Source organism: Lissotriton helveticus, chromosome 3_2 (assembly GCF_964261635.1).
Source record: "Lissotriton helveticus chromosome 3_2, aLisHel1.1, whole genome shotgun sequence".
Taxonomy (NCBI): domain Eukaryota; kingdom Metazoa; phylum Chordata; class Amphibia; order Caudata; family Salamandridae; genus Lissotriton; species Lissotriton helveticus.
In genome coordinates this window covers 100,983,859-100,998,493 of record NC_136062.1, presented here as the reverse complement: position 1 = coordinate 100,998,493, position 14,635 = coordinate 100,983,859, and the positions used below count along the sequence as shown (strand labels likewise).

The following is a 14,635-nucleotide window of genomic DNA, read 5'->3' as shown; positions in this document are numbered from 1 at the left end:
TACTACATAGTTCACGACCAAGCTATTTTTGCTCAAATTTGCCTGGTACTCCCCAGCCAGAAGGCTTAGATCCTCAGATGCGATGCTATTATCCCCTCCAAGAGCAAAACGTGCTACCTGGGGTGGCAGGAGTTTTCTGAGCAGCTACCCTATGGAACGGCCTACCGATTTCTATAAGGAAATGCTCTGACTTCTGGATTTTCAGAAGTCAATAATCAATCTCCCTCTCAGTATTGAACAAGACAGCAGCAGCGCCAAGCCACCTACGGGAATTTGAGCACTATACAAAATCAAAAATCAAATCAAATTTTATGCTCAACTAACAATTACAAAACCGGTGACTATTATATTTCTTGGGACACGTAAATCTCATCAGTGTTGCAAAGTGTTGCTCCATCATTCTTCATCATGCACTATAAGGGTAGGTACGATCTACACCAGTGAACCAAACTAGGGCACAACAATTAAGCCCTCCAACAGCAAGAGGTCCTGGGCAACTCAACCAGAAGGAAGCAATTCAGCAATTAAAACTTTAAAGACAGTATTGGGTCTGATGCATAAACATAAGCTATTTATCTGGTTGCCCTCGATGTCTCACCACCATAGCTCAACAACGCAGAACAGGATCATCCCTGCTACTATTCATATTGCAAGTTTTTTTCTTTCTGAAATCTCTCCCCCATTCTAATAATTTAGCTCTCAGTCTCTCTGGATTTTCTTAAAAGTAGAGGCACCCCTGACAAGATGAGTGTAAAAAATCGGACGCTAACTCTCACGCCACACCCTTGCTTTTATTACATTTGTATGGACTTGTGCTTACAACACTTTGTTTATCAAAATGTATTAATTTATTAATTTAACATTAATCTTTAAACAATAGGTTTACAGTTATTAGCCATGCTAGAAATACTCTACTTATCTCAGACTTCTTTATTAAATCCCAAATAAAATAGATTATTCAACGGGCCTAACGCACACTCTGTATTGCAAGGTAATGACCAGGTTAAAAGCAGCATCTACAACAATAATCCCCACTCAATGAACTTGTTTGCTACTGTTAATTTCATCACATGGCGTTGCAAATACCACTCAAAGGACCCAGCCGCCATGGAGCCCACACATTCAACTGTACAATGTAATCATTGGAATGAATCAATATATCTACAAATGTAATGTTAGACTCAAAATCATTATCATTCACACAAAAGGCACACTGAAACTTAAATTAATTTGTAGTCCAATTTCTATCTTTAATTCAAAATTTTAACAGTCCTATTCACAGTACATATGTAAGAAATTGTGGGTAACCAACCTGTTGCATTCCTAGCAAACTTGTGGATTTGTTATGGTAATGCAAACTGTTAAAAGGCTTGGACGTTTACTCATGTGAATGAGCTAAAGAGTGATGATTTACCATTTTGGTCAGTATTTCTTAGGTTTCACTGCAAATATTAATCATTTAAGTTGATACTATGTGAGTATGTTAAAGAGTGATGACTTTACTCCATGTACTTTCCGAGGTTTCATTATTATATTTTAATCATTTAATTAGATTAAAGTGCATGGTCCAATCAATGCCTGTTGCACCCCTCTTTCAAATCAACAGTTCTAAAGTACTGCCGGAATACTGTTGGACTAGGCACAGTACAAGGAGGGGGTCAATGTACTTCAATTCCAAGTTGACATGTACATATCAATGTTCTCCCATGGTAAGGTGAGGGTAGAGATGGAACCAAGCAGTCTTCCATTAATGCATCCATGTGGATCATGGGAGCAAATACCCAACAGAGGAGTGGTATGGATGCATTTGCTTTGCTATGCAGTGTGGGCTGGGCTAAAACTTCATATAGATCATCTGCTGTCAGTGCTGGACCCTCTGCCTGAAGGTACAATGATACATTTGGATCTGCAGGTTCAAACTGCAGAGGCATATTGACACTTTCAAATGTGCACCTATGGTTTCATATATCTGACCCTATGGTTTTAACATTAAGGGATAACTTCATACTCAAAGCTGTAGGAGACCATACAATAAGTTATCCTGCAGTGGATATTGAGAAAACTATTTTTCAGATTAACGAAATAAACTGGGCTTTTCCATTTTCCAATAACTTTTAATCCTTTAGCCTCTACCAACCCTCATCCAGCTGCATTACCACATGAGGTTTAACTCTTTGATTATGGCACTTGTTAGACCTGGCACCCTGGGCATGGTTTCCACTAACTTGTTCCTACACACCACCTGTTTTTGCTGACTTCGGGCACTTTACCACTGCTAACCAGTGCTAAAGTGCATGTGCTCTCTGCTTAAAGCATGGTAACATTCGCTTAGCCACAATTGGCATGTTTACTTATAAGTCCCTAGAAAAGTGCCTTCCATGTGCTCAAGGCCTGTAAACTAAATGCTACTAGTGAGTCTACAGAGTTTTGTTTAAGTAGCCTTTTAAACATGGCTTAGGCCTGCCATTGCAGCCTGTGTATGAGGTTTAAACTGCCATGTTGGTCTGGCAAGCTAACCCTCTTGCCAGGCCCAAACCTTCCTTTTTAATACATATCTGTCACCCCTAAGGTAGGCCCTGGACAACCAAAGGGCAGGGTATCTGACCCCTGCCAGACCAGTGGAGGTCTAAACGGCCCTCATATTTAAAAGCTAGACCCATCTCATACAGGTGGAAAAGAAAGACAAATAAAGGAGCATTAGAGAGAACACAGCACTGCAGACTGTTGCAACAGAGAATGTTTTTGGAAGTGTAACCCATGTACAAAATATACAGTAGTGATTGAATACAAACGTATTAGACCTACCCATCTGGGAGTTAAGTTACTAAAGGACACGCTTGGCCCAAGATCACTGTAAAGAGATGTGTGAATAACTGTTCCTGATGTCATGATTTCTAGATTGTTCTAGAACACAGAGATTGTTTTTTAGACCCCGCTCCCTCTTCTCACCTCCAGCAAGGCCTCACTTTGTCAACACAAGACTAAAACCCCGCTGGACTGCAACCACCGGTAACCTAGTAAGCAATTTTTAGTGGGATTCGTTTTAGGTAATGATCAATCCCATCAGGCATCAATCCCACTAGACAATACACAATAATGAATAACACACTCAATGAAACTAGAAAACAAGGAGTATATTTTAAAGATTTCTTTTTAAGTCAAAGCAAGACTAGCTATTCTTGGTAAATTTGGCCAGCTGCACTGAAAAGCTCAGCAGGCAAAGGCAAATTGCCTCCCTTCCCAGTAGCCTTCAGTTAGACTCATTGATCTCTTCTGTCATCTGGCATGAAGATTCCCCTTTAACCCCTCACACTTCGTGCTCAACTGTTGCAACATTAATTCACTGTTGTCAAAACTCTCAGAATAACGCATTAGCAGAGAGAGGTCTGATACCCTTGTCATTATTTTCATTTTGCATGTGTGTTATTTTGAATAACAGAAATAAACTAGACACATAATTAACAACCTTCTAGAAATTCTAGAGTAAGTACTTCAAATATATTCAATCAAACTGTATTATCACATTGCAGAACAGAATTACATAAATTGATGTACATTCTCTTAATCACACATTTTTACTAGTGATTGATTAATTGGCACACATAACTCTAAAATGGGGAATAACACAAGAAGAAAAGACATAATGTTTATGACAATGCTGCAGGACATTTGTATGGAAATCAGGCTAATTTCACACAAATATCAAAAGACAAGGAGAGGGGCTCTATTCAGCTAAATGAAATGGAGTGCCCATATACCATATGGTAAAAAAGAAAGGTTGTTGTGAACTAAACCAATTAATGTGGTGGATAACTTGTGGAGATGATGGTGGTTTTAAAAGTAGGCTTTCCAATGCATGTGTTTGTGTGAAATTATGGTAAAAAAGAAAGGTTTCCCTTTAGGATCTCTTTGCTAGAAAATCAGTCATGCCATATCAATCAACCCACAAGCATGTAGATTCACCCTTAAAAAGCAATAAAGCACTTGCAAAGTTATCATTTCCTTGTTGTCATTTTAATATTTGGTATCACAGGAAATTATTTCGAACTAGACTATTGAGAAGTTTGTGGCAAATAATATAATTGTCTTTGTAGTAAATGTAGCAAATGTACTTTTAAGGATTGAATAATATGCACTGTATTGTTTGATGAAATCATTTTTAAACTGATGTATTCATCACCATGGTATTGTACATTTGTGGTTGATATGTATTTAAGATAAATTATTGCAATGCCTCTTTTTGTTTTCTTTTAAATTAGGTGATACTATGCAAAAGGAGATTAATGTTACACACGTCCTGAAGAAGGTGGTTTTATAGACACAACACCACCGAAACGCGTCGACACTTTAGTTTTTGTTATATTCGGAAAGACCATCAGTTTCATGGTGATAGGGAATTAAATCTCTCGCTTTCTGGGGTCCTATGCGTATCCGAAATAACACTCTCAAGACAAAGTTTACTGTCTACATGTCTCCTGTAATTGTTTTAATTTAATGGTGTTTAGAATACTTTTATGGAATTATACTTATTAATGAACTTGTGTATTAGGGATCACTGTTGTTTTTAAAGAGAAATAAATTGTGTGATATATTTTAACATAGTTGTTTTCTTTTTGCAAGTGCTTTATTGCTTTTTAAGGGTGAATCTACACGCTTGTGGGTTGATTCATGTGGCATGACTGATTTTCTAGCAAAGAGATCCTAAAGGGAAACCTTTCTTTTTTACCATAATTTCACACAAACACATGCATTGGAAAGCCTACTTTTAAAACCACCATCATCTCCACAAGTTATCCACCACAATAATTGGTTTAGTTCACAACAAACTATACTACATATTCACCATTGCCTAGGAATATATTAGGACTTTGCATTCTGCATACATCCAGATCCTTTGGCATCTTCACATATTGAGGATAAAAGAAACAACATGAAATACAGCCGACCTAAAGACCTCAAATTGGGTCATTAGACATCCTGACTTTTAGCTAGCAAAGCATTCAAAAGTCTCTGCTGATCTATTTGAGACTAAGGGGGTGATTACGATGTCAGGTGGATGTAACAGATGCAGAAAGAGGGCCAACCGTCCTCAGGTTAGCCGTCTCAACCACCTAATCATGATGTACCGAGCACGGTTCATTCACATACTCCCGTTCCTCTAAGGGAGCTCGTGTTATGGCTGTTACCGGGTGCCTGCCACAGGGTGCAGGAATGAACTGGAGAAAACCATAGGTGTCCCCTCGGCCTGCAACCCAAGTCTACAGTGGCAAGGGGGCACTGCTAGAGGCCCCCATATTCGCTCTTCTACAGGCTTGCCATGTTAGAAAGTCCAACATAAAAGATAGTCATAAGGTCAGAAAGGCCACCCTTTGGGATTATGGGCTGGCCTATGACTGGCCTCTGGGCTCCTTGAGCCCGTCAGAAGCCAGCCATAATGACCGTCCGGTTTAATTTCCGACCGCCAGCTTTTCAATGCGGCAGTTGGAAATTAAACTGAGATGCGGCCCGAAAAGTCTCTGACCGATGGTCAGAGTCTTCCAGGACTGCATCATAATAAGGCCCTACATATATTACAAACTTAATAGTCCTTTGCCAAAACAAAAAGGTACATTAGGTTTTCTTAAAATTTAAAGTTTACTTCCTCCTATGTATTCTGTCACAGTACTAGAAAGAAATGTGTTTTGCATTTTCAGATAGATTACAGAGCTAGTTTTAGTTCTCAACACCAAGTGATGAATCAGAAACATGTAAATGAAAAGAAAGTTAAAAAAACTCTTGAATCGGAACAGTGGTGCTGCCGCCAACTCTTTCATGAATTTGCTAGTACTTTAGCTCCTATAAAGTACAGTAAACATTTCAAAATATTTTGGGGGAAATTGGGACTATTTGATCCCATGTTAATTTATTTAAAGCTGGTTTTCTCGAAAATGAATAACCCCTGCCTGACTGCCTATTTTGTGCAATACACAAAAGCTAATTGCGCACAAGTAGAAGGAAAAGTATACAAAAGGATTCTTAAAGTGTTGTTAGGTCTGGCATCTTGCCACTCATTCTCACAACCCAAGTGTTTCCATTCACAATGTGATTGAAGTATTTCTTTAATCAATAGAGTCAATGTAGTTTTAGAACAAGATTCTAGACACACTACTTCTACTCATCTATAGTGTTAAAATTTATCAATTTTGTGAGAATGTTAAAATTTGAAATAGCTCATTTCAGATCAAAATAAATGAGTACTGAGGACTTTAAAGGCACTACAAAATGGTAATGGAATGGAAAGCATATAATCAAATTTCAGGGTCATGAAATGCACCAATGTTAAATGTATGGATGAGAAACAATCCATACGTTTTTATCGCCCATTAATACTTGACACATAATTCAGTTAATCAAATAATAGTGGCATAATTTGTTAACATGCAGCAAACATCCTGTAATACATCACATCAGTATTTCATTATTCATTTGATGGTAATTGACAATATCTTTAGCTTATTTTATTATAAAAATAAAAACAGTGTTTATCAAATCTCCGCTATTGCTGTACAAAGAAACCAATAATGTACTATTCCAAAAGTCAGATATATAAGTAAAAGCACCAAGCATTTCAATATCCATTCAAAATCTCCAACATTTTTCTTTTACCTATGGCTAGTTACTAATGGTTGCATAGAAATCTTTGGTTTGGTTTGAGGTGCAGTACAAAAAAAGCTAAATTCATAAAAACAGACATCCACACAAAATAGTTTTTTAACTCCATAAAAACATTCATTAATTGTCATCACTGTTTAATTAATACAATATAATGAAATATAATTACCTCCAGCAAGAATCTTCTCTTCCAGCTCAGCCATTTGTTTCTTGTATGCTTTAAATGCAGATTCCTTAAAAGATGGACGTACTTTCTTTTTCTTTGGTAGTTCAATTGGCATTTCAGTAACATTTTGATTTTCATCTTCCTGCACACATGTTTCAATGGCAATTTCACATTCAGGTTCTAATATCTCATCTTCAACTTGGTTATCATATGGGATGTCATATTGTTCATTTTCAGCTTCTACATAAGGCGTGTCGAATGCAGAGTTTTCATAATCTTGTACTTCGTCAAAATCAAATGTGTCATTGGTGTTTGTTCTGTTTTCCAATTTTGCAAGAACTTGCTCCATTACTTCCACATAGTCTGTTTCATTGTTAGCAGCGGTGTCACTGTAATCAACTTCATCATCTGCTTTGTAATAAAATGGTTCTGTGTAAACATCTGAATCAAGTGTTGTACTTGACTCATTTGCAGTGGACTGTGACATGGTCCTAATTCTTCCCACCAATGAAGAACCACTATCATCATACCCACTCAAACTTTGAGTGCTTTTGTTCCATACTACCTCTAAGGCTGATTTCGCACGCTGAAGCGTAGACCCGAATTTAGGAAAGCTGAATGTTTTATCAGAAAGGTCAATGCTTAATCGACTATGCCATGATTTTGGTGGTGCTTCTTCAGAATCATCACTCTGTAGTTCACTATGACTCCGATACATCATGGACAACCTGTTTTGATTTTGGTAGATTTCTGAATGTGTTTCCTGATAATCTTCATAATGGCTTACCCACTGGCATTCTGATTCCCTGTCAATGCTTGGACATGGTGGCAAATTACCATCAGGGGCAAAGTAAAAGCTCTCAGTATCATACTGAAGGTCAGTAGGTTCACAGCTACTAAAGTCTTTTGTGTACATAGCCAGTTGCTGATCTGAGGGACTTTTGGCATTATAAACAAAACCTTGTTGTGTTGAAACATCAAGACCTGAATCTGTTCCTTGCTCCAAATGATGCCAGTCTTTCCATGGTGAAAGGTCTCCATGCAAAGAAAGCTGTGAATCACTATAATGACTTCTGTCCCCTGATATACAAATCACTCCATTGCTTACTCCACTGTCAACAGTCTCGGTATTTTCCACTTCATTCTGTTCTTGGTAAATGTCAATTTCTTGACTGAAATTCTGGTCTTGTGAACTTGAATACCAGTTAGATGGTGCATCCTCTTGCCTTCTCTGCCAAAGCTCACGATCTGATGAAGACATTAATGAGCTACCATTAGTTCTAATAAAATACTGGTTCTCTGAAAAATCTTGGGAATATGACTGACACAATTTGGAAAAGTCTGACTCTGAACGGCTAAGCTTGGGTGTTGAAAAGTCAGTCTGTGAATGCCAAAGTGGTGTTGTATCAGAGTAGTAGATTTTCCCTTGTTTTTCTTGATTATCAAATCCTGGTGATTGAAAGACCAGTTCACTAAACCCTGTTTTATTTGAAAAAGTGTTGTCGTCAGTATTTTCTGTATGACGCCTGTCGTCTGTAGACTCTCCATGATTTGTACTGTGGGATTTGATTTGAAAAGCTGATTTTGAGATAATTGCATAACTATTTCTGTTTATATCTGATTCGAATTCTTTATCACTTTCCTCAGCAGATTCCCACTCTTCCGGCTTTGTTTTATGCTCAATGGATGAATGTTTTATATCCATGCTTTCATATGTCTGCGAAGAAGGAAGCCCTTTTTCTTTTCTTACTTTTATTCCATGAGTAAGTACATCAGTTGATATTCCAATGCCAGTTCCTTTCAATTTGTAGCATTTTTTTAAAATTAAATCCCTTTCCTGTGGAGTTTCAAAGTACACAAGAATAGGTCTTGGCTTTGCATTTGGGCAGTCCCTGTGTTGTCCCAGTCTGTGGGCAAATTCTACTTTAATGGTGCTTTGTGCATCTGCAAATCCCATTTTCTCTACCAATATTCTGTAAACAAGTGTTTCGGAATGTTCATTCTTTTCTTCAGGCACATTTAAAAATCTAAGACAAGGCTTGTTACCTTGGTGACCTATTTGTTTGATATAATCATGAATGTCTCTTGTTTCTCTTCTAGACTGTACAAACCCTGAACGCAACTGTTCAATTTCACTTTGTACAACTTCTACACTACTAGATATTTCATCAATAGATTGCTTAAGGGCATTTACATGTCCCCTTAATTCTGAGAGTTCAGTTTCAATTTGACTGATTCCTTGAAGCTCCTTAAATATCATTTCCATAACATCATGTGTTTGACTAATGCAACCTGTTGAACTAAAGGTAGGCTCAACTGAATTTGCTTTCTGTTTCTGACCTGTTCGGTCTAGTGACTTGCTCCGTAGGCCCCAAGTCTTTTTCCATGAACTTGCTTCTGAATCTGATGAGACACATTCTTGGCTTTTTTTCCATTTTCTAAATTTTTTTAAGGCTCCAAGTTTTAAAGTATGTAAAGTTCGTTCACCATCAGAGCTTCCCTCAGATGGTGCAAGGCTGTTCAAGCTCTTTCTGTTACGCCTTACAGGCATTGTGTGAGATAGATACTGCTTACTTTTGGTACTCCCCTTTGATTCACTTAAGGACTCAGAGTATGAACTTTCAATCGAAGATAAGTCTTGAAGTTCATCTTCGTTATTATCATCTAAACAAATACTCTTTTCTAGCCCATTGGCTATGGCAACTCTGTAGCTGAATGTTGGAGAAAGGGAGAATTCTTTCTTGCCTTTTTTTTCTCCAGTTGATAAATTATGAGTAGGTGCGCAGTTGGCAATTTTTCTAACAGTACTTTTAATAGCGTGTGAAATGTTTGGATTTTTTGTTTGGTCAGATTGGCAAATATATTGTTCCTTTTTGCTTTGAGAAATGTCCTTCTTTCTTGTAGTATTTCCCAATTTCTTTGTAAACATTCCTTTGAAAAGCTTATATATGTAAGATAAGATCAGGCTTTTAAATAGAGCAGAAACCATGGAGGGCAATTTGTAAAAATCTTTTAGTGTGAAAAATGTGAGTTTTGTCCTGAATATTTGTATTTCCACAGTCTGTATACGTTTTTGCACCAGAGGTGGAATCTAGTCAGTATAGATGGCTACCAAATATTGCTTGGTGACAAAAACACACCCGGTGAAAAGTGTTAGTAAAAGCCAAATTTCAGGGAAGAATCAAATCTATAACATCTTCCTCCGTTACCCATGGTTCCTTGTGGTGTCTATAAAGGAGGCAATTGCATTATTATTCACATCTCAGTTTTATATAGATAATATAACAATTTCAAATAAAGTTAAAACTTCTAGATGTTAATAAAGGCAAAACCAGAAACAGTAGGAATGAAGTCCAAGTTGACAATGCACTTTTTAATATTACGTAATTCTAATCAGAATAAAACATGTGTATGTGTTACGCACAAGGACAGATATAGGAATAAGCTAAATATATTCAAAGCAAATATTACAAATAAGAATGTGAACAAAAGACTGCTAAATATCGTTATTGTGAATTCTATAATAATTCGAGAAACATTCAGTCACAAGAGGTAAACAAGTTATTTACGCTTATCTTTGCCTAAACCCAATTGATGCGCATTTAGGCCCTAATTACAATGTTGGGTGAACTGTGTCCGCCCGACACCGTTTCAGTGTGGAAACCGACCAACCCTAGGTTAGCGGTTCAGAACACTGCAGTATGATGCGACTGCACATGGTGCAGTTGCAAATGCCCATTTCACCATGGGAGCTTGTGCTGTGGGTGGTTTCACAAACTCCCTTAGACGTATGGCAGTTTGTGTAAATCCTTGCACAGTGTGGAATTCACCACCTGCCGCATGGAGAAGGGGGCCCAACTAGGGACCCCTAAAGTTGCTTTCCAAGAGGCTCCTCAAGTTGGAAAGCCGGACATGGAATGTCCGTCCGAAGACAACATCATGATCCCGACAGGAGAAATGCGGTCCATAGGGATTATATTGTAGCTTCTGGCTGGCCGATGGGCTCCTTAAGCCTATCAGAAGCCAGCCAGAATGACAGGCCTGTTTTACTTCAGACCGCCTACATTGTTATAAGGCACTCGGAAGTCAAACCAGAGATGTCGTTTGGAAAGCATATGATCTGCGGTCGGAAGCTTTCCTACCAGCATCCAAATGAGGATGTTTGTTTCTTTTGTACCTCTAGGACTGTTGGATTACAAATGTCTCTGTACTCGTCCTGATGAAGACCCTGGTGAAATAATTCACTGTATTAGAAAAAAATTTAGAATTGTCCTTTTGGACTGTCCTTCCTTGGAAAAGGTATATTTGAGACACGGTTCCAACTTGGTCTCATTTGTTTCATTCACAGTCAATTACTAGGATTATTTGTGTTATATGTTTTGACATCTTTATTTTTACATGATTAAGTCCACACCCGATCACTGCACTGTTACCGCACTGATTAATATATACCTCTTTTTCTACTGTAATCCTTCACTTCTATGCTCTCTCTAGACTACACAACCAGAAGACTCTGAAAAAAAGAGTATGCACTGATTAATAGATGTCTTTGGCATACATTGAGATTAAGAGGTGAAGAGAATTGAAAAAAAGGAAGGCGAGATTAAGAACAAGAAGGGAGAAACATTCAAAGCTGAGTAGAGCAAAATTGAAGAATTTCTAACCTTTCATCAAGAATTCTATATTTCGGACCAGAAACAATTAGATATTATGTTGATTACTGATAAGTCAAATATGTTGAAACTTACTTCAAGGGAGGTAAAAGAGCAGAACAGATCAACTGAATTCGACGAAGGAAAGAGAGACAGATAAGTTTACCACACACTTTTGAAGGGCATTAGTACAAATAATGACCTGATGTTAGTACAAATAATGACATGGATTAACCGATCCATGTTAAAGAATGGGATCACCACCACAATGTTGGATGGCGATATTAAACCATATAAAGCCCCCCAAAGACTTCAGATCATATAAACTAATATTATTGATAGCTGTAAATGTATACATTTTCACACAAATACTTGCAAACAGACAGTATTGATCAATAAGGTTTTCTCGTTAGTCTGAAACAAATTAAAACATTAAGAAAGTTACATTTATGATTGAATCTCAGAACGAACGTCTACTTATGATATCAGTAGACTTATACATGGAAAAATCATTACTAAGAAATGAAAGATTATTTATAAAATTCCAGATTTGGGTCAGGAAAAAGTATCTGGATTGAAGCATAAACTATTAGTAAATGACCATAGAACAAACACGATCTAGAAATGTGATATGTGGCAGTGACAAAGCACGGTGGGGCTGCTATTGGGGACTGTATTAAGGCACAAATTGAATCTCTTTGTTCATGATGTGTTAATGATGCACTCTTGTCTCTAGGGCAACTGGATAGATGGGCATTTTACCATCATGCTTGGGAGCAGCTTAAGTATTCGAAAAGGCTTTGGGGTTTTAAATTATTCAAAGTAAATCAGAAGTAGTCGTGATTCTGATACTTGCCTCATCTAGGATACAGGCCCTCAAAAGTGGCTCTTATCTCCGATGGGCACAGAAGTCCATTAAATATCTTAGTATCTACCTCACAAGCTCAATTGCCACCTCACAAATTCAACTGCTTCCCCAGTGAAAGATCATTGGCTGATTTTGAAAACTTGGCATTTGCAAGGACTTCACCAGCAGAGGGTGTTTGTACATCTATGGCGGAGTAGACTCTAAACTAAATGTGTACAGTACATAGTCCATGTAGCCAAACTAAGAAAAAGGTTAAAGAGAAACAAAACAAGATAGTGAGTTCTGTGGGGGTGTGGTGAGAGGGGAGAGTAGTATATTAGACAAGTTTAAATATTGCTTATGGCCCATAATTTGGAGTGGAAATGGTCTTCCCTAACATGCTTAAATGTTATCTAATTGCTCAGAACTTATACCATTTATGTAGATGAAAGATACAGAACGCACTTGGTTCAAATGGACCAGCCATTAAAAGGAAGGCTCATATGGGACCCAAATGCAGGATTCCAGTGAGCATTTTCGAAGGCAGCACAATAATGCTTTTGAGCTAAGTAAAATGGGCAGTGACTTAGTGAAACAGACAGACACTTTTTTTCCAGATATGCCATTGGGTGGCTTAAACCTTCTATTATGTGTTGTGTATGTATTCATGCACGCGTAAACGCTCGCGCATTCACTCTCTGTGACTGGCGCATATGTTTTCTTTCAAGTGTACATTCACTGTGCGTGACTCGCGCTTATGTTTCCTTTTGAGTATATCTCGTGATATGTTATTACTTGAATGAGCATGCCTCGCTACCCTGTACAGTTTGTTCATGTTGTATTCTATGCCTTAACTGTTACTGTCAAGTCAGTTATCGCTGACTACTTGGAGCCTTCAGTTGTATGCAGGGAGTGCTTCTTAATCTACTAATAAACTTACTTTTATCATCAAGATTTCTGTGGATATTTACTCTACAATTTGGCGACGAGGGACGGAGCATTTTTGGACCTTTTTAAGAAGCATTTCCTGGTTAATTCTACATTTTAACTCCCTTCTAAGAATACCGGAACATATCATTGAATAATTTTTAAGGATCTCCAGTACCTACAACGGAAACGAAAACTAACTATCCGAGGTTTGGAATCCATTTACCTTTCTTTTCTGCGTGTTGAAATGCGTCTCTGCAACAGTTTTCCTTCGCGCTGGTGAATATCTCATCTATGCTACGCTTAGATGATTTTGGGCGGAAGCGATTACCGTACTTCCTTTGAGACGCTACTCTCCGTTAGCTGATTAATGAAAATAAAAGAGGTGACTTCATTTCTTTTTCCCGTCTGTATCCAAATACAGTTAAAAAACGGTGATTTTCGGCTTAGTAACAACGGAGTGGAAATTGAAAAGCAGAAAAGCGGCTGTGATTAAAACAGAAAAGCTTTCGTATTCCGCTGGAATCGTTTGACTGTTTATTCAACAACCAAGTACTTTACTCTTCTCATTGGAATTAATTTTTAACAACCATTTATTTAATTGTTTATTTACAAGAGAGACAAGTTGCTGATACCGAGTGTAATTTAACTTTCTATTTCCACCATTATGTGTGCTCAGGGTTACACTCTTTCTCCACCACAAAGTTATTGGTCAGCTGGTAGCTCTCCTTGTATGCCTTGGATTGAATGGAAGGCTTATTTTTTAAATTATATTGAAACATTAGATGCCAATGGGAAAATGAAAGCTCCTGAAAAAAAAGGTATTTTCTTACACTGTTTGGGACCTGAGGGGTTAAAAGCCTTCAATCAACTACCTACATCACAAGCAAGTGGTGATATGAATGTCTTTGACAAAGCTATATATGATTTTGATAAATACTGCTCTCCTAAAGTATGCATAGGAATTTCTAGGTATACATTTTTTCAGAGGAAGCAGTTAAGTGAGGAATCTGTTGATAATTTTGTTTCTTCTCTAAAAACTCTGGCGTTAGATTGTAAATTTGGTAATTTACAGGAAGATCTCATCAGAGATCAGGTTGTTATGCACTCCAGTAATGACACTATACAAGAAAGGCTGTGGATAAATGGTGATGAAAACTTAGATTTTATAGTATCCATTGTAAGGAAAGCTGAACTTTCCTGCAGGAGTGCACAACAAGTTAAAGGCAAAGGTATTTCAGTTAGTAAAGATGTTATTTCAAAGATTAATCACAAGTATGATAATAAAAATAAGGATTTTTCTAAAAAGAAACAAATATTTCCCTCCAAAGGAAATTCTGAGGACTTCAAAGGTAACTTAAAGTGTTTTAGATGCAACAGCAAATCACACTT

At 37.6% G+C, this 14,635-nt stretch overlaps 1 protein-coding gene across 1 annotated transcript in view; it reads right to left on the bottom strand.

Moving 5' to 3' along the window:
- Positions 1-9,928, bottom strand: part of UNC13C (unc-13 homolog C) — a 1,503,140-nt gene extending 1,493,212 nt beyond the window's left edge. Inside the window, exon 1 of the mRNA XM_078684856.1 lies at positions 6,821-9,928. Coding sequence (XP_078540982.1) covers positions 6,821-9,806 — 2,986 coding nt within the window. The 5' untranslated portion in view covers positions 9,807-9,928. The remainder of the gene's footprint in view (positions 1-6,820) is intronic.
- Between the last annotated feature and the right edge of the window lie 4,707 nt (positions 9,929-14,635).